The sequence below is a fragment of the Dasypus novemcinctus genome, chromosome 1 (genome assembly GCF_030445035.2).
Source record: "Dasypus novemcinctus isolate mDasNov1 chromosome 1, mDasNov1.1.hap2, whole genome shotgun sequence".
Classification (NCBI taxonomy): Eukaryota; Metazoa; Chordata; class Mammalia; order Cingulata; family Dasypodidae; genus Dasypus; species Dasypus novemcinctus.
This window is the reverse complement of record NC_080673.1, coordinates 74,661,163-74,687,818: the sequence shown is the minus strand read 5'-3', so window position 1 is coordinate 74,687,818 and position 26,656 is coordinate 74,661,163. Positions and strand designations below refer to the sequence as shown.

Here is a 26,656-nt window from a genome sequence, read left to right as displayed (position 1 = left end):
GTGGGGCTCCCCTATGTGGGGGACAGCCCTGCATGGCACAGCACTCCTTGCACACGGCAGCACTGCGCGTGGGCCAGCTCACCACATGGGCCAGGAGGCCCTGGGTTTGAACCCTGGACCCCTATATGGTAGGTGGATGCTCTTATCAGTTGAGCCACATCCGCTTCCTCAAAGCCTTAATCTTAACATAATACAATCAAAGGACATCATGCCCAGAAGAACAGCCGAGTTTACAAACATAATCAAATATCTCTTTTTGGAATTGAAAAGTAATAGCAAACTACCACAGTAATGAATGCTGGACATGCCTTTTGAGGCAGACATAATTTTTCTCATTATAGAATATACGACCTTTTGAAATAAATATACAGTTTTGGGGGATAGGTAAATATATTTTAAAACTATATTTTTTTAAACATCAGTTCTTCAGATGCCGGGAACGTTGCAGATCGTGTTTTGGCTCAGCTCTTAACAGAAATGGATGGAATTGAACAACTAAAGGATGTGACTATCTTGGCAGCTACTAATCGCCCAGATAGGATAGACAAGGTAAGTAAGAAGGCATTGTGGGACACTTTGAAGGTTTGTAATATCGAGGGCTGGTTCATTTGAATGTGTCATTTTTTTTTCCTGTCAAATTGCTTTCTAATCAGATTTTAATTTTTTAAAGCATGCTGAAGGATCTTAAGCTAAAGGGATTGAAGAGAACAAAAAAGAAATAAGTTTTGCCTGTTTTTCCATTCGGTATGATCTAGTATTCATGAAACTATTTTGTAACTCCTTCAATTTCCCCTCCCTTTTTGCTGCATCAGACTAGCAGTACATTTCTCTAAAGGACTGAAGTTCTGAGATTGTGTTTTGTTTCATCTGTTTTACTATTTTTGATAAATTTTCAATATTTTCATACAGATTATTAAAGTAAAGTTTTGGATCTTTAGTAATTTTCAGACTCAAATTATTATCAGCAACTTTCTAGAAGTCCTGGCCTAAGATTTATTTTCTAAGTAATTAGAATAAAAATGATAACAGAATATGACTTTCTAAGAAGCTTCTTAGACTGTGGCATTAAATTAAGTAGTATAGATGCAAATTAATCCTTTTAAACTATTATTACCATTTAGTTCTCAGGTCATAATTTAATAAAGGAGTTCACTAATTTAGAAGTGTTTAACTTATACTTAGTGTGCATTTTTTTTTAGAATTTAAATTGACAGTAAATTTTTGCTGCCATAATAGGAGACAATCTTTCCCTCTTTTTGTTAGCATTATTGCTTCATGTATAAGACCTTATGAGTTCCCCCTACCCCACACACTTTAGTTTTAAAAATGGGATTTTACAAAAAGATTTTACAAAACTTTAAAGATATGAAAGAAACCTTTATGTTGAAAGAACACCTTGCTTTGATTCAGTTTGATATTTGGCTATGTGATAAACCCTCTAATCAAGCACATGTCACAGGTATGAGAGCTTTAGACCTAAATGAATCATTCCTTTTCTGATGCAGTATTTCTAAGAAGCTAGGTGAGTTCTGAACATTTATAGGATCTGGGTCAATGCCAAGTCATCTTTAAGTCTATTGAAAAGATAGGATTGTATCTTAACAAGGATTTTGGAAAGTGCTGAAAGAGACCTTGAAGATTACCCAGTTGCACCTTCTTGTTTCACAAATGGAGGCATTGAGACCAGAAAAATTGTGTTCCTGCTAAGAATACATTCTATTTTTATGACGTTTGTCTCCTGTTTACCTCATGGCTAATGAATTCTAAAATGTCTTAGATAGGTTTCCTTTTCTAAAAGGCCTAATCTAATAGTGGCTGCCTTTGGTTTCCGAATATTGTATATCCTCAATATTAGAAACATTTCTTGAAGTAGCACATAAGAATTTACAGTAAACTTCTCTGAGTTCTGAATCAGTCTAGATGACTTAGCCTGGTTAGAGCTAATATTAGTTTTCTGTTACTGTGTAACAAGTTACCACAAAGATAGTAATGTAGCACTGCACCCATTTATTAGTTTACTGTACTGTAGATCGGAATCTGGCATGTTGTAACGGGGTTCTCTGCTCCGTGTCCCACTAATGGCTAAAAAATTAGGTGTTGCTTGGAGTGTGTTCATTTATCAGGAGCTGATGTTTTCTAGGCTCATGTGGTTTAGGCAGAATTCACTTCCTTGGGGTTGTAGGACTTATGTCTCTATTTCCTCATTGGATCTTAGCTAGCAGATACTCTCAGCTCCCAGAGGCTTCCCACATTTCCTTGCTTCAAGGCCCCTTCCATCTTCAAAAACAGCAGTGGAGAATTTCCATCACATTTTGTCAGTTTTATGGTTCAAATTCCCTTTGCCAGAAAAAAAAGGCTCACCTGGCCAGGTTAGGCCCACTGAGGAAAATCTTTCTACCTACAAGTCAGCAGATTCAGGACCTTTCTTATACTTGCAAAAGCCCCTCACAACAGCACCTAGATTAGTGTTCGATTAATAACTAGGAGAAGGTGTGTGTCCACCAAGGGACAGGAATCTTGTTGCTGTCGTAGATTTCTGCCTAACAAAGGGACAGGAATCTTGTGGCTGCTATAGATTTCTGCCTAACACATAGCTCTTCAGCCTTTTCCTCCTATTCCTACCTGAGTTATCTTCTGGCACTAAGAGGAACTTCTTCCTCTCTGAGAACAACTTAAACTAAATTTTTAAAAGATTCTTAAACATTTTTTTCACATTCTTTATATTTCACTTAATAAGTCTGATATTCAATATAGTGGAATTATTGATTTATAACATTTTGCTTTTCCTTCTAAGACCTTAGTGAATCCCAACTTGTTCTATAGTAAGGTATAATCTATCCTAGTTCTCATTTACACTTGGTACAAAAGACCTTGAGAAATTTGTGAGATAAATCTAGAGATTGTAAAAAATTCTTGGGCCATTCTGTAGTTTGGGTCAAATGAGTTTTTCAAAGATTGTCCTAGAATAAATAAGAATATACCCAGGGGACCTGAATCTCTGGCCTGACCATGTGATAGCCAGGCCCTGAGCCTCAACAGACTTTCAACTCCTACACTCTGGTTTATTGGACTTACCCCACTCATCTAACATGGAGGTGAAGAAGGTCAACCACCACACCAGGGAGCCAAGAATGCCTACAACTGAAAGCAGGAGAAAGCAGGATTGCTTCCAGCATCCATGTGGAATCTAAACCCCCTCTTGATATAGATATGGAGTGGACACAACCATTCTAAGGTCCACAGGATAGAGGAATAGAGTATGGATTAGAGTGAACTTACTGATATTCTATTCATGAACTATTGTGATTAGTAATCGAAGAAAATGTGACATTGGTGTGGAGAAAGTGGCCATGGTGGCTGCTGGGGGTAGGGAGTGGGAGGAAGAGATGTGATGTGGGGGTACTTTCAGGGGTTGGAGTTGTCCTGGGTGGTGCTGCAGGGTCAGTTACCGGACATTGTATGTCCTCCCATGGCCCATTGGGTGGAATGTGGGAGAGTGTGGGCTGTTATGTGGACCATTGACCATGAGGTGCAGCAGTGCTCAGAGATGTATTCACCAAGTGCAATGAATGTCTCATGATGATGGAGGAGGTTGTTATGGGGGTGAGGGGGGTGGGGGGGTATATGGGGACCTCATATTTTTTGAATGTAACATTAAAAAAATAAATGAAGATAAAAAAACAAAAACAAAAAAACCCCTCCCTAAGTAAATATAGATGACTTCCATTCTATTTGGAATTCTTTAGCCTGGGGATATTTTGAGTATCTTGGATCTCTTGGAGAAAATGCTGACTAGATCTTGGGCAAAATTGTTCTTAAAAGGAAAGTGGGAGAAGTAGAGGGTAGAAGTGTTTCTCCTTTTTTACATATTATGGTTTTGCTTTTTTGGCGGTTGTTTGTTTCCTGCCTTCTCGTAAGTAATTATCTTCAACATCATGGCATTTAAGAGTTAAAAGTTTGAGGAATATCTTGCCAAAATTCTACTCATATTTTTGATTCTTTATAAAATACAACCTGTACTGTCTCAGTTTTAAAAACACCTAATTGTCCAAAAGTGTGTTTTAAGTACCAGTATTATTGCAAACTTTTAACACATCCTGACTAATTAAATTTTGCTTCAAGAGACTACAGAGAAATATAAACACATAAAAACATATATAGGGCAGCAGATGTGGCTCAAGTGATTGGGCTCCTGCCTACCACATGGGCACATGGGAAGTCCCGGGTTTGGGTCCCAGTGCCTCCTGGGTATAGGACAGGCAGACACCCATACTCTGCTGCAAGAGAGCTAGATACCCATACCCTGTCGCAATGAGTTAGAAGCCCTCACCCCGCAGCAAGGAGCAGATACCTAAATGCACAGATGCCACAAAGCCAGCAGATGCTGCACCCTACAGGGTGCGAATGTGGCTCAGGGCATTCTGCATTCCCCTCCCATGTGGGAGATCCCAGTTAGGTTCCCTGTGCCTCCTGGAGAAAGGAGATCAAACAAAGAGCAGACAGACAAGAGAACAATCTGGGGGAGGGGGAGGGGGTAAATTAAAGTAAGTAATTAAAATAAACATTAAAAAATAATCTTTAAAAAAGAGCATGTGTTTGTGTATATGTATACATGCATGTGTATTAGTATATATGTGTATATATACATATACCTCCTTACATTCATACTTTGCTTACTTTTTAAAAATTAGAATTCCAGCTTCTTTCTAACTCCCTAATTTTGGATGAAGATACTTAAATTAAGATACTGAAAGTATTTGGTAATTAAAGACAAGGACTTATTTTTATTAGGCCAGGGTATATGAGGTGTTTAATTTACTATTCAAATTTTTCAAAATTTGTAATGTTTAATTTGCAGTAGGTGAAATAGTGAAATCATTATGGACACTGAAATGTAAAATTAATAATTTTTTACGAGTATTTTTAAATAATATAATAATGGTTCTGAGGTCAGCACATGGTATGCTATGCTTCCAACTACAGCTATGAATTTAGTATATTTCTGGAAGAGAAATTGTGCTTGATCAGTTAAATAAGATTCAACATTTTATTTCTTACATGTTGTGAATTGAAAGGGGATTTTATGATATTTTTGTAACATGGAGAAGGTTAACTTGCAATGTTTATAAATGTCAGCAAATAAGCAGCTAAATATGCCTAACCTCCAATTTTCCTATGAATTGTGCTCTAAAATAACTCTAAAAGGAAGGCTACACATGTATTTTTGGATGACCTCTCTCTCTATCCGTCTAAGTCCTGTTATTCTAATACTGCTGTTTTTAGCAATTCAAAACTAAAAAGCCTCTTGACCCAAAAGATAAAAGTTGAAGTGAATCATCATGTAGTACTTTCCCAGAAGTATTTAAGGGAAAGGTGCTTGTTAATCTTTAAGCAGGAGTTTTCAACTGTGATGAATCTTTGAGAATAAGAAGCTGAGTTGCAGTGTGATCTTACCTGGGAAACTTCCTCCAAGGGCAGCTTCCAATTTCACTGTTACCACATCTTCAGAAGTGGTTTTGTTGTTGCTGCTGGGTTTTTGTTTAAAGTTTCATGTGTTTTCATACTTCTGTGGCAGTATCTGTAAGGGTTTTAACTTTGGAGGTAGGGGATTGGAAGAGATGAGAGAAGAGAGGTCGGGTCAGGGATTGAATGCATTTATGGGTCATATTCACTTAGGTCTTTATAAACTAAAGACTGAATATCCCAGGGATGAGCAAACTATGGCTTGTGGGCCAAATCTGGTCTACCTCCTACTTTTGTACTTCTCATGATTTGAGAATGGTTTTAACATATATAAATGGTTGAAAAAATTAAAAGAAGAATAATATTTTCTTATGTGAAAATTATGAAAACTTTAATTTCAGTTCCTGTAAATTTAGCACAACTACACTTATTTGTTTATGTATTGTCTGTGACTGCTTTTATGCTACAATAGCAGAGCCAAGTAGTTGCACTAGATACTTTATGGCCCTCAAAACCTAAATTATTTACCATCTGGCCCCTTACAAAATAAATTTCTGATCCCTCGTCTATCCTATTAAGCTTTTAAAAGTTTACTAAAGTCTGTAATGTGTGTTCCTACATGCGCCACAAACTAAATGTACTAGAAGGCTGTCTAAACTTCTCTTTGTTCTTTCGGGTATACTTCATCTCTTCTTAAAAGTCTTTTAATATTTAATCTCTCAAAATACTACTTCTTTCTAACTGAATGACTCACTGAAATCCATAAATCTACAAATGCAGTCCACTATTATATGAACATTATAAATATTTATTCATAGCACCTGAATCTTAAGGCTGCATTGGTTTTTGACTTTTTATAATTGAGTTGAATGACTTTTTTAGTATTTGTCATCATTGGGGTTCTCAGTATTAGATATTTAAATTTTGAGAGGTTACGATTCTGTGTTTAAATATGTTTGCTTGGTATGTATTTGATGATATCAGCATGCAAATAGAAGTATGATTAATCCTTTATTAGAAAAAGAGTAATGATGTAATAAAGTACATACTGCCCTCATTACCAAAGTTCTAATAGAAATGAGTTTTCTCGAGATTGGAAAGAAATTGAAGGCTCTTTAATTTAGTTATCCTTCTGATGTACTGATCCCTTTTATAAAATCCTTGCCCATTATTTGTGCATTCTTTGCTTCCTCACCTATGCTGATAAAGTACCTGTTGGTAACTCATAAAGTAGACCATTCCATCTTTGACAGACTGTTAGAAATTTCTTCATTCTGAACCAGCAGCTATTTATCTCCCTAAATTCTACATGTTGGTCCAATTTTATTCCATAGTGCTATAAAGAATAGTTCTTATCTCCCTTCCATAAATCCTTCTGTGTTTTGGAACTCTGTGTCTTATATATATATATATATATATTCATTTTTATAAATTGATTTATATTTACATTTTATATAAATGGTATCATACACTATGTTACACAGTATATTTCATTCATAGTAACACAGTCATATAGTATTTGTTCTTCTGTGTCTGACTACTTCACTCAACATAATGTCCTCTGGTTCATCCATGTTATATGCTTTATGACCTCATTTCTTTTTCTGCTGCATAATAATCCATTGTGTGAATATACCACAGTTTGTTTTTGCATCCTTCCATTGATGGACACCTGGGTTTTTCCACCTTTTGGCAATCATGAATAATGCTGCTGTGAAAATTGCTGTGCACGTGTCTGTTTGTGCCACTACTCTCAGTTCTTCTGGGTATATACCCAGTAGTGATATTACAAGGTCACATAGCAAATCTATATTCAACTTCTTTAGGAACTGCCAAAACAGTCCTCCACAGTGGCTGTATGGTTCTGCATTCCCACCAACAGTGAATAAATGTCCCTATCTGTCCAGATCCTGTCCATCACTTATAGTTCTCTGCCTTTTTATTTTTATTTTTTTAAAGATTTATTTAATTTTATTTTATTTCTCTCCCCTTCCCCCCCGCCTCCAGTTGTCTGCTTTCTTTGTCCATTCGCTTTGTGTTTTTCTCTATTCGCTTATATTCTTGTCAGCAGCACTGGGAATCTGTGTCTCTTTTTTGTTGCATCATCTTGCTGTGTCAGCTCTCCATGTGGGTGGCACCACTCCTGGGCAGGCTGCACTTTTTTCATGCTGGGTGGCTCTCCTTATGGGGTGCATTCCTTGCATGTGGGGTTCCTCTATACAGGGGACACCCCTGCGTGGCACGGCACTCCTTGCGCGCATCAGCATTGCACATGGGCCAGCTCATCACATTTGTCAGGAGGCCCTGGATTTGAACTCTGGACCTCCCATGTGGTAGGCGGACACTCTATCCATTGAGCCAAATCCAAATCTGCTTCCCTCTGTCTTTTTATTAGTGGCCTTCTGATAGATGTGAAATGATATCTCATTGTAGTTTTGATTTGCATTTCCCTAATCATGAGTGATGTTAACCATTCTTTCATGGTTTTTTGGTGTTTTTTTTTTTGCCATTTGTATTTCTTCTTTGGACAAAAGTCTTCAAGTCTTTTGCCTTACACTCAAAGCATGTGCAACAAAAGAAAACATAAGTAAATGGGACCTCCTTAAAATTAAATACTTTTGCACTTCACAGGATTTTATATTTTATCTTTATGCTCCAGCTTACCTTTTCTAGGTTGACATCATAGATTATTCCAAATGATGTTCTTATCCATCTTCAGTATTGTTATCCCTTCAGTTCTGAACTGTCACCATTATTTCTTTCTCTTTAATGAGATAATGAACATATAGGTTGTGGTCTGTCCCTTCAAGAGCTTAGTGAGAATCTCACTATCCTTAATCTGAATACTATGCTTCTGCTAGTATTCCAGGATTATGTTAGCTAATTTGTCAACTGAATCACACTGTGGACTGCTATTGAACTTAAAATCATGAAAAATAAGACAAAAACAAAACTAAAAAGCCCACGTCTTTCCTCAGAGTCTACTGCTGTGACATAGCTTCCATACCTTGAGACTTTATGGAAGTTGAGCAACAATATAATCAGATCTTCCTCCAAGTTCACTTCCCCTAAGCTTTTCCCACTTTTCACATGATTTCCAGAGATTTTTTTTTCCTTAACTGCAAGTGGTTTTGTAACATTTTCCGTGGCAGAAAACTGTAAGGGCTTCAGGTTTTAAATGTCGAGGAGTGAATTCTTATTAAAATTCATCTTGTTAGATTTGATCAATCTTTACAACTTGTGAGGGTATGGTATTCTGATTCTGCCTTTTCATGTATCTATCATATGCATTTATAGCAGAGATACTATATATTTTAAAGACCAAAAATGATTTTTTTAGCTATGAATTTATGTGCTTTTCTGACTTTTTGAAAAGTTTTTTAAAGTATCTAGTTCAGGGCCTCCAACTTTGGTGGGCTTCATGGAACATTTAACTGGCACAGAGATAATCAGGGAATTTTTAAAAAAAGAATTACCAAAGAGAACCTGCCCCTAAAAAGAAACTAGCATGACTAAGATCTTGTGGCAGAAGAACAATTGGAATTAAAATTCTAATTACCTTAAGAAAACATATGGGAGTAGGAAGTACTTTGTTTTCTCTGATGGAAATAGACAAGAATGAACAGACTTAAACTGCATTTAATGAAAATTAGATAAAATTCTTAACTGTTAAATGTTTTATACTGTTAAAGTAAATTAATGTTTTATACTGTTTTATAATGTTTTATACTGTTAAGTAAATTAATCAAGTTCAAAACTCCAATAGGTATTTAAAATCTCATGTTTTGTTCTTTTAGATTTAAAACAATGCTGTAATATATAGATAGTTTCATAATCAAAACTACAGCTTAGGTGAAGATTTGACATTAGAGTGATTGTAATGTGAAAGGAGTTATTGTATAATTTTCTTTTTTGAACATTTTGTTTATAGTATTTAAGTCACAAACACATCTTAACCTTAGTATTTTTAGATGGCATGCACAGCGTGACCGGCTTTTGAATATTATAGGTAGCATGCTTGGGAAATGAATCTAAAGGGGAAATCGAAATGACACATCTAGCAGCTGATAAAGATGATAGGGACCAGAATGTTACATGCAGAATATGAAAGAATGACCTGACAACAGAAGACTTGAGGCAGGCTGGCAGTTTCTACTTCTAGTCTTTTGCTAACAAAGCTGGATATTTTTTGAAATTAGTTACTCTCTTTGGTACTGTTTCTGTACCCGAAAAAAAGTACTATATAATCCCCAGTGTTTTACTCAGCCCTGTAGTTCTCTTATTTTGTGACATAAAGACTGGTAGTAGAGATTCTGAATGTGACATGCAAGGATGTAATATGTTTCTGAATTTTTTCATTTTTTTAAGTTTTTTTCTCTTGCCACCTTCCCAAATTTTCTTGTCATTGAACAGTTCCTTCTTCCAAACAGTAAAAAGCAAGAATATTTTATCCAGGTGTGCAAAGTGACTTCTCTTCCTACCACGTGATTGTCAGAAAAGAGGAAAAAGCCATAAATCAGCCTTAAGGCTGCTGTTGTGTAATAAAAACCGTACTTGACAGTTGAAGAACACCTTAACTTTTTCACTTAGAATTTATTACTCTTTGAAAAAGGAAAACTTGTTCAGCTGCATATTTTTTCCTTTCACAGATGTCTGATTAGTCTATAATATTTTTGTTCTTTTGAAATGCTATTATTTTTTTTAAAAAGCTCTGTGAATGTAAAATAATTTTGAGTTAGAAGAGAAATGTTTATATGATTATTTAAAGTTGAGCGATTTTTTAAATTTGAAAGAGTTTCTTTTATTGTGTTGTTATAGCTCCTAGAATCTCATATTTGGAGCTAACATTTATTTTAGCTAAGAATTAAATCTGAAGCCAAGTATCAAATGTTTCAAGGCCATTAGTAGAAAAGCTAGTACTCTTCCTAATTCAGTGATCATTTTTAAACTACATAGAGTATCATCAATATTTTAGTGCCATTTTGTGCTTAGTATTTTATGTGTTTGTGTGCATATATATGTTTGGAAAGAATATGAAGAAGTACAGTGGGGAGAGGGATTTAATGAAAGAAAACCTAGTTGCTTTGTTTTAGATAGTGTGGAATCTAATTTTAAATACACATAAATTTTAATGCATTGTAATCATAAAACAAGAACAGTCCAGACTCTTGCTGCGGCACTTTACTGGCATATGCATCAGATTTGATTTGGAATAATGGATCTTAGATCTCATACTCTCTTTCCTTTATCATCTGTGTTCTCTATTTGACAATAAATGTGGTATTGTAGTAACTCTTTTTTGACACAAGATGGTGATGCTCACCTGAGAGGTTTTCTCAGTATAGGTTCTGCTTTTAGAGGTGATCCTCCTCCACCCAAAGAATGAGTAGTTGAAGCAAATGAGAGAAACTGGCTTTGCTTTAAAAAAGGATAGTTAAAATGCGTGTGTCTTACTGTATAATTTATTTTAAAACCTGTGATTTAAATTTAAATGTGGGTTTATATTATTTGGGGGGATGGTAGGAACAAGGGGAGAAGGGAAGGTTAATGTGGAGAGGTAATTAGCAATAATTACATAAATATTATGCACTGAGCACTATGCTAGGTGATTTATTAATTCTAGTGAAATATAAGCATTTTACATGTACTTTACGTAATACAGATGTATTCCTAATTCAGTAAATTGTACTAGGTCAGTGTTGGGGTATGTGCACTTGGTAAAAAACGTGAGGTACCAGTGGCCAATGTGGTAGCTTTATTAACCAATTAAGTGAAGTTATTAATCATTTTCAATTTTTTTAAATAGAAAATTTCTTTAAAAGTTAAATACTTACCATACTACCCAGCAATCTTGCATATTTACTCAGGTGAAAAGAAAACATATATCCACACAAAGACCTGTATGTAAATGTTTATAGCATCTTTATTGATGATCCCTTAGACAACCAAAACATCAGTCAGCTGGTGAATGGATAAACACATTGTAATATATCCATACAATGAAATATTACTCCTTCATTATAAGGAAGGAACTGCTGATATAAGCAAAAAGATGAATGCATTTTGAAAGCATAATCTAAGCAAAAGAAGCTAGACACAAAGACTGCAGAGTGTACTGACTGATTCCATTTATGATATACTGAAAAAGGCAACGTTATAGGGATAGAAATCAGTCAGTAGTTGCCAAGAGCTGCGAGTTGGGAGGAAATAAAGAGCAGCATAATGAAACGATTTGGGGCAACAGAAATATTCTCTATTTTGTTGTTGTGGTGACTACGGGACTGTATATGTGTCTGTCAATACCCTGCCAACTGCAAAACGTAAAAGGAATGAATTTTACAGTATATAAAGCATACCTCAATAAACCTGACTTATCTTCTACCAAGCATTAGCAATTTTTCTTTCTCCAGTATTTTAAAGATCCTTCCAAAAGTGTCCCAGACTGCAAAAATTTTATTTTGGTTTTCCTTATGAGCTTAATTTTTAAAAAATATTTTTTGTTTTTGCCAAAATGAATTTGTCATTTAATTTTGAAGTTAATATCTTTAAAATCTTTAGATTCTTATTTTTTAGATTTGGAGGATAATTTTAATGGCCTATACATAGATGGCTGTTGATGGCCAAACCTGATTTGTAACTAATCTGCTATAATTGAGTTACCGAAGGTAAGTGTCAGGCTGTTTGATATTTATTTTTCCTGTTTGACATATTTTTAAGTGTTGGTAGTTATTGACATTTTTCTCTAATTTGTTTTGGACTTTTAAGTATAAATACTTATCTTTCTATATGTGCATTTTTTTTGTGTTTGTTTTAATTGGCTGTGAGTTTGACTTATTATACACATGAACTTGCACTTTAAAGAATCAAAAGCTTTGCTTGTGGTCTTTGCTTTGGAGAATGGTTTAGATGGATGGAAAGGGTTGTTTGCTTTACTATTTATCATTTCCCCAGACAAATCCATGGAGATAGGCTTCTGTTAGAACGGGAGGAAAACAACAAAAACAAATACAGCGCTTTGGCCTGGAACTGAATTGTATTATTTGTGCTGTCAGCTAGAGCCTTTGCTCACTTAGCCAGACAATCTCCACAGGGATAAAAACTTCCCCCTGCTTTAGAGATAGCCTGTAGTTTGTTACAGCCTCATACTCTGTTAAAAAAAAATTTTTTTTTTGATTATGAACAGTCTTTAATAGCTTGAAAAATGCTTACCAGATCAGTTTGGGAATATAGCAAATGTGCTAATGAATGGAATGGAAGTGTCAATTATTGAAGAACTTCAGTACTAATTGCTTGGATTTTATTTTTGGTTTCCTTATAGATCCCCTGCATCCTGTATCCTTTGAGCTCAATTTCGATGAATTATGCTTTGTCATCTTTATTAAATCTGTTTAGAGACTCCATGCTCTACCCCATGTACTACTTCATAAACCACAAAGGGCACTAAGGGTATGCCCTGGATCCCAGGCCAGGTTCCAAAGGCTTAAATCTCTGTAAAACTTTCTGTCCGCCACCAGTTTCCCTATCACAGTGTCACTTGTTTGTGTTTACATATGTACATCCCTCTACCACATTTTACTGTGATTGAGCAGACAATGCAGAGAATGGATGTTCAACAGCTCCATTTGTGAAATGAACAAGGGGATACCGACTCCTTACACTGAAGTCAAGTAATCAACTAATCATTAGACAGTTCTTTTAATTCATCTGAGAAAAGTTTAATATAAATACAAATTAACAAATAAAGTTAGTAAACACCAATCTGATAGGTTTAAAATAATATTACTTTCCAGATATCTTAACTGAGGCTTAGACATTAAATAAATTACTCCTGCTCATAGCTAAGAGGGGCTTCAAGACCTTGACTGTTCTACCAAGCTAGTTAATTTTAGATATTTTGATGATTCTTTTTACTAAATGATTTGATTTACCAATATAAAAACAACTCAATTCAACCCAATCTCCTACAAAGTAGAAGTTTCTTTTCATATTTATGAAGGGGGAAAAAATATAAAATTCCTCATGGCCTTCTACTATGAAACAAGGTTGTTTTCTGTTTTTTGTAGGAAATCACCAAACTGTTTCCATGAATAGTTTTCAAAGAATATTTGTATATACTATGTCCATAAATCCCTCACTTATTTCTGCATATCACCGCATACTTCTATTACATAAATTCAAAACTTACCTGTTTTGCCAAGGTAATATTTAGATTATTTAGATAATCAGGTGAATATTTACCCAGGATGTGTTGTTGGGAAAGAGCTAGGTTTGCTCTGAGACACATATACTTATTTTAACTGTGTTTCTCTGGACTTAATGCTGCTACTTTTTAAAATAAACAGTTGCACATGGTACCATCATTTTGTATTTATATTGATCTCCTTTAATGAATAAAGTATAAAGCTGCTGTTTTGTCTTTGCCATCTTTTTTTGTTTGAGCATTTATGAGAAACAACCTAATGGTATGGGTAGTGTTTTGAAATCCACTTCTACTCTTCATTCAGATATATCCTAATTACATTATAGATTAAAATCTGCTTTGCTTTTCCTAGTTAAAAATTGTTAATTCCTCTTGCTTTATTATGTATGTTTTACTTTCTGAAAATTGTAAAAAAAAAAAAAGCCCTTTTCATTTTTTTATTGGCAGGGAAAGCAATCAGAAGTACTTCCTTTTTATTGTCTCAAAAGACAATTGCCTCAGGAAAATCTATTTTACATTAATATGAAAATGAAAAATTGACATTTTCAGTTGTGAAAGTTCAAAATATCTAAAATACAGGTATAACTAGCTTTAAAATATATTCATATAGATAAAGACTAGAAGATAATATTCTAAGAAGAGAATTGGCTATTTTTTACATTTTTTTTGTGTGTGGAATATTTAATAACACTATATAGTCTTTTTCAATTATTAAAGGAAAAAGATGTTATCATGTCCCTTCCCATCCTTCCCATTTAAGTTTAGAGAGAAGTTATGTAAGTCTATTGAGTAGACAGTGAATCAGTATGTTATTTTTATTCATTGTACAAATACTTATTGGGTTCTTAATGATTTTTAATTTTTTCTAGGAACTAGTTCTGTTAGCATCTCCTGTCAGTTTTGTTGTAATTTTTTGGAATATTCTGTCATAAAGAAGAATAAAGCATTTCCTCCAAACCAATGGTGTACTCCCCAGGAAGCATGATATATCCATTTTGGACCTCTGCTTACCCTGGTGTTTAATTTCTTTTATTTTGTTAAAGTGAGTTTTAAGGGAAAACTTCGTTACTACAATGTTAATTTTTAAAAATTGTTATTACATTGACTCAATGTAGTGAACTTGACCCTAAAGCATTGAAAAATGATTTACTTTAGAAACAAATAAGCTAAATTGAAATCTAATTTCAAGTATTGTACTTCTTTGAACAGAAATTCTTTTAAAAAGAAAGTGTATCATAAAATTCAAAAGTTATATTTTCCATCGTTTTATTTTGGTGATTCCAAAACAAGACTGTTTTATCTTAAAAGTAACATTACTTTTTCATGAGTTCTGACTTTTACTTGTTTTACCTATGGCATATGAATATTGTCTGTTCTTGAGTTGTGTGCTTGATTCCAGATGTCCTCGCATAAACAGAGTTTGGAAAGACTATACTTATATATGAAGCAGTATCAGTAGTGAGATAGCTTAATGTTTTTAATTTTAAGGAAATAGTACATATTTCTTAAATGGTGTAGAAAATTGAGAAGTCATCTTTTAGGACATCTGGGCAGAAAAACTAATATATTTTCTGTGTTTTTTCTAAATATCTATCATTCTTTTTGTGAAAAAAGGATGGAAACTGATTTACAGAGATATTTGAGGTCGTTTGCCATGAACGTCTACATGTGTCTCTGCATCTTTACCTAAACATATGTGTGCCATGTTATGTGCTTTTCATTTCTTCTATTCTCAAAGGACATTTCTCCCAAAAATATAATTCTCCACTTAGCTGTTATCTTTTCTCAGTCTTCCAAATTTTCAACTCTCTAGTTCCTTCTGAATATATAACTTTTTAAAATTGAACTTGTGAAGGCCACCAATGACTTTCTAATACAATTAATGTCTTTATAGGGTTTCTTGTTTGACTTGAATTCCACAAATGATCCTATAACTGCCTGCATTTTGAAACTACTCCCTTAGCTCTAATGCCACTACAGTTTTGCCTTCTGCTCTTTGTTCATTCCTCTTTTATTTCAATTGAATTATAAGACCTCAAAAGACATAAAAGGGGGGGGGCGGGATCTCAATCCAGTCAAGCACCCAGATTTATTTTTATTTCAAAATGTATCTCAGTTTCTTTTTTCTTCTGATTTCCTATTGCTTCCATTCTGATTCCGTTCTTTACCTGGATTATGGTGGCTGTCTCTTAAGTTCTTCCAGACCCTTCCTCCTCCATTTCTTCGTTCTGTTTCAGAGTATTCATTCTAAAGAACTTTTGGAGGTTATTACACTGCTAAGGAACCCAGTGAGGCACCCTATTATTTGTCTCATAGCCCAGCTCTTCATTCTGGCTTTTTTAGTTTGCAAAACTTTGGACCCAGTCTCTCACCATTATTTACTATTTTCTTTGAGCATTTATCCATTTATCCTGGCAACTAAGGCTTCTGGTATCATATGCTCTGTAAATGCTATTTTTGTTATTTCTTCCAGGCCTTCCTTCCTTCCTTCCTTCCTTCCTTCCTTCCTTCCTTCCTCCCTCCCTCCCTCCCTTTTCCATTTATTTAAGACCAATGTTATTACTTTCTTCAGATTTCTCAGTCTCAATAACTTCTTCATTTAAGTTTTTGTATTATTGTTAATTTGGCTCTATCCATTTCTGTTCTCTAACTTACTTCTCTTCAGGATCACTTAGTTTAGTTCTTGATTTTCTCTCATAATTTATTCTTTCCCAGATTTACCTATTCATCTAATAACTACCATAAGTATCTTGAAGACAGAGAGGTCAAACCCTGTTTTTGGTATTTGATATTCCATAGATATTTACCCATTGAATGAAAATAAGATACAGAGGTTAAATATTTAAATCTCTTTAATTTTTACAGTGAGTCAATAATAAAACCAATTTAAGGTGAAACAATTATTTTTAAATGATAGCGTCATAATTTTATCAAGTCCATTTTTATTATTGCAAAAATTTCACATCAGCAGAGGGCACTCAAACCAAAGTTCATTGTGCTATCTTTTGGAAAATTAAAATTTTGATCTCAGTAAGAGTCATTCAACTTGCGAAGCCAACTGTACTTTATAATCTAATTGTAAATGAATTTTGAAATTCTTCAGTTGAAGAACTATAGAATTGTATTAATTTTTTTAGCCATGTAAGGTTTTAAAGAAAAAGAAGTTGAGATTACTTTTTAGATAATGAAATGCTTTATTATTTGGTGTTTTTGATGGGTAGCCATTTTATATATATAACTTGGTTCTTCAGATGAGTATTTTTATTAAGTATTTCTTTTATTAATTAGACTATTTTAATTCAGTAAAATGTTAATTTTTATAGAATATCTTTATTTTTCCCTGCAAACTTACCAAGATAAGTGAGTTTTTATTTGAGGCTATGTTACTAAAATCAAGTTTGGCAAATTCTTAAAGTTTTATTGAGTTTCTTTTCCTAAACCTTTCCTCTTACAGGCTGTAAACAACTAGTTTATTCATTTTCACCTCCCTCTCTTGGAGGGTAACCTGGTACTTACTAAGGGAGAAACATAGTTTAAATAGTGTTTAATATATGTTGATGGTATAACTGTAGTTCCTGTTTTGTGTTCATAATTAAGAAGATTCTGAAAAACTGCCTTTGTATAAATACCTCACTGAGATTCCAGACAAGTATAATCTTGTCTGCTGGTAGGCAGGAAAGAGTGATGTCCTGGAATGCTGTTAGAGAAGGAAATCTCTTTGTGTTCCACAAATGATACCCCTAAAGCTTTGAAGAATGTAATTTTAAAATGACAGCTCTGTATTTGCTTTTCCTTCCGTTTATTAACTTTGCAATCATTTAGTTCAGAAAGTCTGGAAAAGAAGTATTTTCCTAGTAGTTTGCTGGAAGTTGTGCGTAGAAACATCACAGGTTAAACATAAAAAAACAGATTTAGTAAATATTTTTTTTGTTTTCTTAGCTTAATGTTTTTTTGATTCTTGAATCAGACTTATGATAATTCACTACAGGCTTAAAATATGTGGTTTCTCCAACTCCCTTCCAACATTTCTACTAAATAAATTTTGGGAGATTGTTTTTAGAACAAAGCTTGTATTTTTTAAAAAGTTAGACTTGGAATTACGTTATTTCATTAGTTAATGTGAGTCATCAAAATATATAAAAATCAGAGATGTGTAACTTAAAATGGAATATTCTGAGGAATGGATTTTCTTATGCTTAATTCTGATAGCTAAGAAATCAATGAAAATAGTAGTGAAATTTCTGTTCAGCGACTGTAAAATGGTTATGATTAAACCCTTAAATACCAAATAGACATCATAGATTAGACCTAAGTCCTTGGTTCATTCTTAATTTTCTGCCTCATCACAATTGTCATAATTAACATGTCTATCTATAGTGATTCTCTGCTTCAGTCCTCAGTTGTTCCCAGATTCAGCTCAATGGAGAATCACCTGCAAGAATTTACAAACACAAGGTTAAAAATGTTTGTTGATCACTTTCAAACTTTAGAAAAGTGTCATATGCCTTTTATTATCAGGTAATTCCACTAATGCATATATTGTTCATTGTACCCTTTGTTAACATATTTGCTTAAAACATGTTAAACATTATTCTTGACATATATCTGTACTCATAAATTTACTCTGATGAAATACTGAGACTACTGAATCATTGAGTCTTTTAAAGGGAGTAGTGAAAAACAATAGCATTATTAATACTAATGGATATGGTGCCTCTGTGGTGATTCTATGATGTTGGAAACTCAGCTTCCTTCTATATTATTGCTATATAATCCCTTATGCCACATAGTAAAAAAATAAGTCTTCCTATCCCATCCATTGGGTCATCTTTCAGGTTAACAGGGATGAGGAAACGAGGTAGAGAGGTTATTCCTCCCTATTAACTATAACCTATAAATTGCATTCATCACTTATATCTGTTTGGCCAGATCATAGCTACATGACTCTGCTTAGCTACTATTGAGACTGCGAAATAAAGATATATTCTCTATTTGAGTGACTGTGTTCACAACTTGAATTCAGGGGCTTTATTACTAAAGGAAAAAGAAAAGAACTAAGCAGTCTTTGCCATTATCTGTTTGCAGAGTTCATTGTCATGGTCTACTCTTCCTGTCTACTCCTTCCTCTTTGAAACACTCTCTTACTTTGGCTTACATGACATAATAATCCTCTAATTTTTCCTTTATTTCTCCATGCCCCTGGTCCCTTAACTCCTATACATACTTATTCTCTGTAGAGCCATAAAATGTTACAATTTTTTAAGAGGGGACCTAGCAGCCAACCTTCTTTCTTCTCTCTCCTTGGGCAATTTCATCCACACCACTGGCTCCAATTATCAAGTAATTCCACTTGCTTCAGCTCAGACATTTGCTTTGAGCTCCTCAACTGTCTTCTTAGATGTCTCAAAAGCATTTCAAGTCCAACATATCCTAAATCTTCGTTTTGCTCTAAGTGTTATATATATATTAAATCATTTAATCTTCTTAACAACTTTATGAAGTAAATAATTTCATCATATCTGATTCTGCAAGTGAGAAACTGAGACATAGGTTAAGAAACTTAAGAGGGTCACAAAATTAGTAACTGGTGAGGCTGGAATTTGAACCCTGGCAGTCTTGTGCCAGGGTCTGTGTTCTTTACCAACCAAAGACTTCTTAGAATGTTTTTGTGAATCCAAAATTCCCCTCTTAAAAGTTTAATACTTCCATTGTAGCAGTTTGATATTATTGATCAACTCAAAAAAGAAATATTGGATTATGTTTGTAAACTGATCTTTTCCTCTGGGCATATTAGATTATATTGAAGTCATAGGTTTACTTAAGTGTTTATGTAAACCTCTTGTGCCAGTAGGACGTTGAGTCCCCACCCTTTGGTGGGGATAAAAGGCATGGCAAAGGACAGAGTTAAGGGTTTTGATATTGGAATTTGATGCTGAAGCCTTAAGCTGGAGCCCTGGGAAGTAGCTTACAGAGGAAAAAGAAGCAAGACCCCGGAAGGGGGGAACCCAAGAAGCCTGAACCCTCGCAGATGTCTGCAGCCATCTTGCTCCAACGTGTGAAAATAGACTTTGGTGAGGGAAGTAACTTACACTTTATGGCCTGGTATCTGTAAGCTCCTACCCTAGTAAATACCCTTTACAATGACAACCAATTTCTGGTATTTTGCATCAGCACCCCTTTGACTGACTAATACATCCATCATACTTTTTCTTAGTAACGGGTATTAGGGTTGAAGTGTTACCTTTATTTTTCTTTATTATTCAGTTAGCCCTTCCCTGTCTTCTCATATGGACTACAGTTTTTGTTCACCATTCTCTTTCCTTTGTATAGCTCAGTACGTTGTCCAGCACATGGTAGGCCTGAATAAATTAATAGCTTTATTTTTAAGAAATGCAACAACTATAGCTTGTGAACATAGAATACATCCTACCTTGTTTCTACCATCATAACCAAATGTGGATAAGGATCAGTCTTAGCTCTTTATTGCATGAGTAGGATTCAGGTAGAGGGAAAGTACAAATACTTTTTGTTGGACGAATTTTGTGTTTGACCTATTTACCTTTTTGCTGACTGCCGCTCAACCACAATTTTTGTGACTTTTTTTCTTCCAGTATGATATAAAAGTGATCATGTATAATTTTAGAAATTCTGTGGGATTAGCAATTGAAGAATTTGAGAATTTTACAACATGGTCCGTAGTCTGAGATGTTTGACAAACACTAGGAAGGAAGTATGTGGCGTTTCCCAACATTATTAACAAATATCAAGACACAGAGAATATTTTGCTTGCATCTAGGGATTATAAAAACTGCTTGACTTTTAACATATAAAAGTCTATTAAAGGGGAGTGGAGATGGCTCAAGCAATTAGGTGCCTCCCTCCCACATTGAAGGTCCTGAGTTCAGTTCCCAGTACCTCCCAAAGAAACAAGGAAGATGAACAGACACAGAAGGTGCAAGACAATGAGGGGGTGGGGAGAAATAAATAAAAATATTTTTTTAAAAAGTCTATTGAAATGTAAACTTTATTTAACATTTTAAAAGTCATGATCATTTTTAAATTGCTTTTCACATAAAGTAATTTTACATGAAGTAAAATTTAGAACTATTTTAATAGCTAATATTTTTAACACTCCTGTGAAACCAAGGGAAAATACTCAGCTTCAAAATTTTTTCATTTTGTTTTTCATTTTTAATGGAAAATAAGTTATTTAAAATAGGTGTCAGTGTTTTTGGTGTATAGTTCTAAGAGTTGACAAATGCATAGAACTGTGGAATCATCACCTCAATTACAAAATGGTTTATTGGCTCCAAAGAATTACTTCACACTTCCTCTTTGTAGTCAAATTCTTCTACTATCCCTAACTCTTGGACCATCAATGAGCTGTCCTCTCTCCCTAATTTCCTGAATGTCATATATATAGATTCAAATAGTATATAACTCTTCTTTCATATAACTTAATTTTGAGATTTGTATGTGTTGTTGTGTATGTTAATATAGTTTGTTCCTTCCTTGTTTTTTGCTGAGTAGTGTTCCATTGTACTGATGCACTATAGATTTGTTTATCCATGTACCCATTGAAGGATGTTTGTTTTTTCCCCCAAATTTTGCTATACTAATATAACATACACAAATTGATGTCCGGAGTGTTGGAGCCTTTTGGCATTTTTGCCAGCAATGAGATTTCCAAGTGCTTTGCATCCTTGTGAGTGCTTATTATTGTTAGTTTGGTTTTTTAAAAATCCCAATAGGTATGTTATCTCGTGGTTTTTTGTCTGTTTTTTTTTTAAGATTTATCTTATTTATTCCTCCCCCCTTCCCCCCCTCCCCCATTGTCTGCTGTGTCCATTCGCTGTGTGTTCTTCTGTGTCTGCTTGCATTATCTGGTGACAATGGTAAACTGTGTCTCTTTTTTGTTGTATCATCTTGCTGATCTTGCTGTGTCAGCTCTCCATGTGTGTGGCACCACTCCTGGGTGGGCTGCACTTTTTTCACGCAGGGCGGCTCTTCTTGTGGGGCGCCCTCCTTACACGTGGGGGAACCCTATGCGGGGACATCCTTGTGTGGCACGGCACTCCTTGCGCGTGGCAGCAGCATGCACATGGGCCAGCTCACCACATGGGTCAGGAGGCCCTGTGGATCGAACCCTGAACCTCCTATATGGTAGGCAGATGCTCTATCAGTTGAGCCACATCTTTGTGGTTTTAATTTGCACTTCTCTAAAGATTAATGGTATTGAGCAGCCTTTCGTGTGCTCATTTGACATTCAAACAACTTATTTGGCAAAGTGTTCTTTTTTTTTTTTTTTTTTTTTGCGGTACTGGGACCAGAGATTGAACCCTGGACCTCCTATGTGGGAAGCTGGCACTCAAATCACTGAGCCACATTGACTCCCTTTAGTTGGTTTTTTCATTTGGGGTTTTTTTTGTTTTTTGTTTTTGTTTTTAGGAGGCACAAGAAACTGAACCTGGGACCTTTCATGTGGGAAGCTGGTGTTCAGCTGCTTGAGCCATGTCCACTCCCCTTAATTCTTTTGCACAACTTTTTTTTTAAAATTGGGTTGTTTTCCTTCTTTTATTCTGTATATATTATGGATAAAAATCCTATGTCAGATATATTGCAAGTATCCTCTCCTGGTTTGTAGCTTGTCTTTTTTATCCTCTTAAAAGTTCATTTTGCAGGGCAAGTTTTTCATCTTAAGTCCAATTCTCAAATTTTTTCTTCTGTGGTTCAATCTCTTTGGAGTTCCAGCTAAGGACTTTTTGTTTAACCAAGATCTTGAATATTGCTTCCCTTTTTAAAGATTTTTAGTTTTATATTTTATATTTATATCTATAATCCATTTTTGGGGTTACATTTTATAGCTAGTTTTAGGTGTAAGTAAAGGTTCATTTTTGCATATGGATGCCCAATTGTTCCAGCACCATTTGCTGAAAAGACTGTCCTTTCTGCATTGAATTCTTTATGCACCTCTGTCAAAAATCAGTTGACTATATTTGTGTAGGTCGATATCTGGATTCTCTTTTCTCTTTCATTGATCTGCCTATCTTGTCACCAAACCACACTGTCTTATAGTTAGTCTGTGTCCTCCAACTTTGTTCTTCATTTTCAAAATTCATTTTATGCTTCTACTTCTTTACCCATCTGTATAAAGCTGTCCTTTTCTATCAAAAATCCAGCTGGAATTTTGATTGGCCTCATTTTGAATCTATAGATCATTTGAGAAAAATGACAATTTAGATAGTTGAGTCTTCTGATAGCTGAACATTGAACATCTTGCCATTTATTTAGTTCTTTGATTCCAGTGTGTTGTAGTTTACTGCATACAGACTCAACACATAATCTGTTAAATTTATACTTAAGTATTTCTCTCTTTTTTGAGGTATTATGTAAGGTACAGATTATTTTAATTTTGGTTTCCAGTTTTTCATTATTGGTATATAGAAATGTGATTGTGTTGAGCTTATTTGCCACACTTTATATTACTCATTCGTTCTAGGATTTATTTTGTAGCTTTCTTGGGCTGTACATGCTCAATCTTACCATCTGTGAATGAAGGCAGTTTTATTTCTTCTTTTCCAATCTGTATGTTTTTTATTCTTTTCCTTGCCTTATTGCACTGGTAAGGATTTCTAGTACCTCATTGAGTAGGAGTGGTGAGAGTAGATATCTTTTTTTTTCTTGTTCCTATTATTGTGGGTTAGATATTTGTAAATGCCCATTAACAGGTTAAGGAAGTTTCCTTCTATTCCTAGTTTGCTTGGAGTTTTAAAATCCTGAATGAATGTTAAATTTTGCCAAATGCTTTTTTTGGTATAGATACGATTATGAGATTTTTCTTCTTTAGACTGTTAAAAATAGTGGATTACTTAGTTTGGTTTTGAAATATTAAAAGTCTTGCATACCCAGGGTAAACCTTATTTGGTTGTGTGATATTATACTTTTTTTTTTTAAATTGAAGTATATCACCCACACAAAAACATACATAAACAGTAAGTGTATAATAATAGTTGTGAACTTACAAAACAAACATATATAGTACCATACAGGACTCTCATAACTCACCCTACCACCAATAACTTGCATTGTTGTTAAACCTTTTAAACTAATGATTAAAGAGCATTGTCAAAATACTACCACTAAACAAAGTATTTTTCCAACTAATCCTATTATTATCTTTATATAATTTATATATGAACATACATAAACAATTAAGTGTATAGTAAAAGTTGTGAACTTACAAAGCAAACATGCATAAAATCCTACAGGGATCCCATACATCAACCCTCCACCAACACCTTGCATTGTCAGGAAATGTTTGTTACAAATTATGAAAGAATATTGTCAAAATCTTACTACTAATCACAGTCCTTATTTTTCATTTGGTGTGTTTTTCCCCCAACCCACCCTATTATTTTTTAAATATATTTTTTTATGACAGAAGTTGTAAACTTATAAAACAATCATGCACATGTGCAGACTTTCAAAACACCATCCCTCCATCAACACACCGCAATGTGTTATATCATTTGCTACAGATAAATAATATCATCTGATTGTTACCATGTCCATAGTATACATTTGGCTGACATTTTCCATACTCAACACAGTACATCTTTGGCATAGATGGAAGAATATTGTATTATTACTACTAACTACAGTCCTTAGGTCACTCCAACTGTATTTTTCCCATGCTTCTCCACATTCCCAACACCCTGCAGTAGTGATACACATTTGCTCTAGGTAACCAAGGACACTCTTGCATCTGTTCCATCAACCACAATTCTCATCCAACTCTTGGTTTACTGTGCTATCCAGTTCCTAGATTATTCTCTAGCATTCTGTCAATTGCCATTTACATAACTGGACTACCATTTTCAGTCACATCCCCACTTATAACCAGCTGTTACTCACTGTGTGTTACCATACACTCTGTACATTTCCACACCTTTACAGTAAAGCTAATTAAAACTTCTACATACATTGAACATCATTAGTCTACTAGCCTCTTATCTCCTTTAAGAATCTACCACCTACCATCAGGTCTTGAAGATATTTTCCAATAATTTCTTCTAGGAGTTTTTATGGTTCTTGCTTTTATTTTTAGGTATTGATCCATTTTGAGAAAATTTTTGGATAAGGTGTGAGATTGGGGTCCTCTTTCCTTTTTGCAGCTATGGATGCCCAATTCTTTCAGCACCATTTGTTGAATGTATTGTTCTGCCCGAGCTGTGTGAATTTGACAGGCTAGTCAAAAATCACTTGCCCATACCTGTGAGGGTCTGTTTCTGAATCATAAATTTGGTTCCATTGGTCTTTTGTGCCTGTCTTTAAGCCAGTACCATGCTGTTTTTACCACTATAGGTAGGTATTATGATTTAAAGTCTGGAGATGAGGGTTCACTTTTCCTTTTTATGATGTTTCTGGCTATTCAGGACCCTTCCAAAAAAATTTAATGATCGTGTTTTCAATTTTTTCTTTAATGCTGGTGAAATTTTTATCGGGATTTCATTAAATCTGTATATCAGTTTGAATAGAATTGACATCTTAATGATATTTAGTCTTCCAGTCCATGAGCACGGAATGTTCTTCCAGTTATTTAGGGCTTTTTTGATTAGTTTTAACTTCAAGTTGCAGATTTCTGAATACAAGTGCTCTACGCCAGTGGTTAAGTTTATTCCTGAGTTTTATCTGTCATATTTTATTTTCACCACTCTTTTGACACTTTTAGTTACTTTTATTGATATAATCTTCATTTCTAGACCCTCTTCCAGGCCCCTCTCTCCTGTCTTTTCTTTTCAGGCTCTAGCACACCCTTTAGTATTTCCTAAAAATCTGGTCTCTTACTTAGAAATTTTCTCAGTTTCTGTTTATCTGTGAATATTCTAATTTTGCCCTCAATTTTGAAAGACAGTTTTGCTGGATATAAGATTCTTGGCTGGAAGTTTTTCTCTTGTAGTATTTTAAATATATCAGACCATTGTCTTCTTGCCTCTATAGTTTCTGGTGAGAAATCAGCACTTAATCTTATTGGATATCCGTTACATGTTATGCATTGCTTTTCTCTTGCTGCTCTCAGAATTCTCTGTCTTTGGCCTTTGACATTCTGATGAGTATGTGTTTTGGAGTTAGTCTATTTGGATTTTTTCAGATCGGAGTAATTGTATTTCTTAGACAGGGATATCTATGTCCTTCAATAGGGTTGGGAAATTTTCTACCATTATTTCTTTAAATATTGCTTCTTCCCTTTTCTCTTCTCCTTCTGGAACACCCATGACACGTATGTTTGCATAACTTTTGCTGTCATTTCATTCCCTGAGACCTTGTTCAATTTTTTCCATTCTTTTTTCATCTCTTCTTTTGTATGTTCACTTTCTGAGGCCATTTCTTCAAGCTCACCAATCCTTTCTTCTGCCTCCTCAAATCTGCTATTACATGATTCCAGTGTTTTTTTAATTTCATTGATTGCACTTTTCATTCCCAAAAGACCTGCTATTTTTCTATGTATGGTTTCAGATTCTTCTTTGTGCTCATCCAGTGTCTTCTTAATATCCTTAATCTCTTTAGCCATCTCATTGAATTTATTAAGGAGATTTGTTTGAACATCTGTGATTAGTTGTCTCAACTCCTTTATGTCATTTGGAGGCTTATCTTGTTCCTTTAACTGAGCCATAGCTTCCTGTTTCTTGGTGTGGATTGTAAGTTTTGTTGGTGTCTTCACATCTGGCTTCCTAGAGTATCTATTCTGGGTGCAGTTTTTCTCTTTAGTTTAGGGCTTCCTATCATTTCTCCTTTGCTGGTTGTGCAGTAGGAGCCAAGCATGTAATTGTTGCTGTAAACTGTGGAGGCTCAAGCTGCACTCATTGTGCCAGGGACCAATGACGCTTCTTCCAACTTTCTCCTTTGCCTGGGGTAGGGACAGAGTCACAGTTGTGTGAGAATAATCCAAGTGCAGGCCTAGGCTGTAGTTGCCCAGAGAGACTGATGAAGCTT

At 34.6% G+C, this 26,656-nt stretch overlaps 1 protein-coding gene across 8 annotated transcripts in view; it reads left to right on the top strand.

Moving 5' to 3' along the window:
* AFG2A (AFG2 AAA ATPase homolog A) overlaps nucleotides 1-26,656 on the top strand; it is a 327,373-nt gene that overhangs the window by 115,865 nt on the left and 184,852 nt on the right. For all 8 annotated transcript variants that reach the window (XM_004474658.3, XM_071214813.1, XM_071214823.1 and 5 more), the window contains exon 14: nucleotides 423-549. In XM_004474658.3, coding sequence (XP_004474715.2) covers nucleotides 423-549 — 127 coding nt within the window. The remainder of the gene's footprint in view (nucleotides 1-422; nucleotides 550-26,656) is intronic.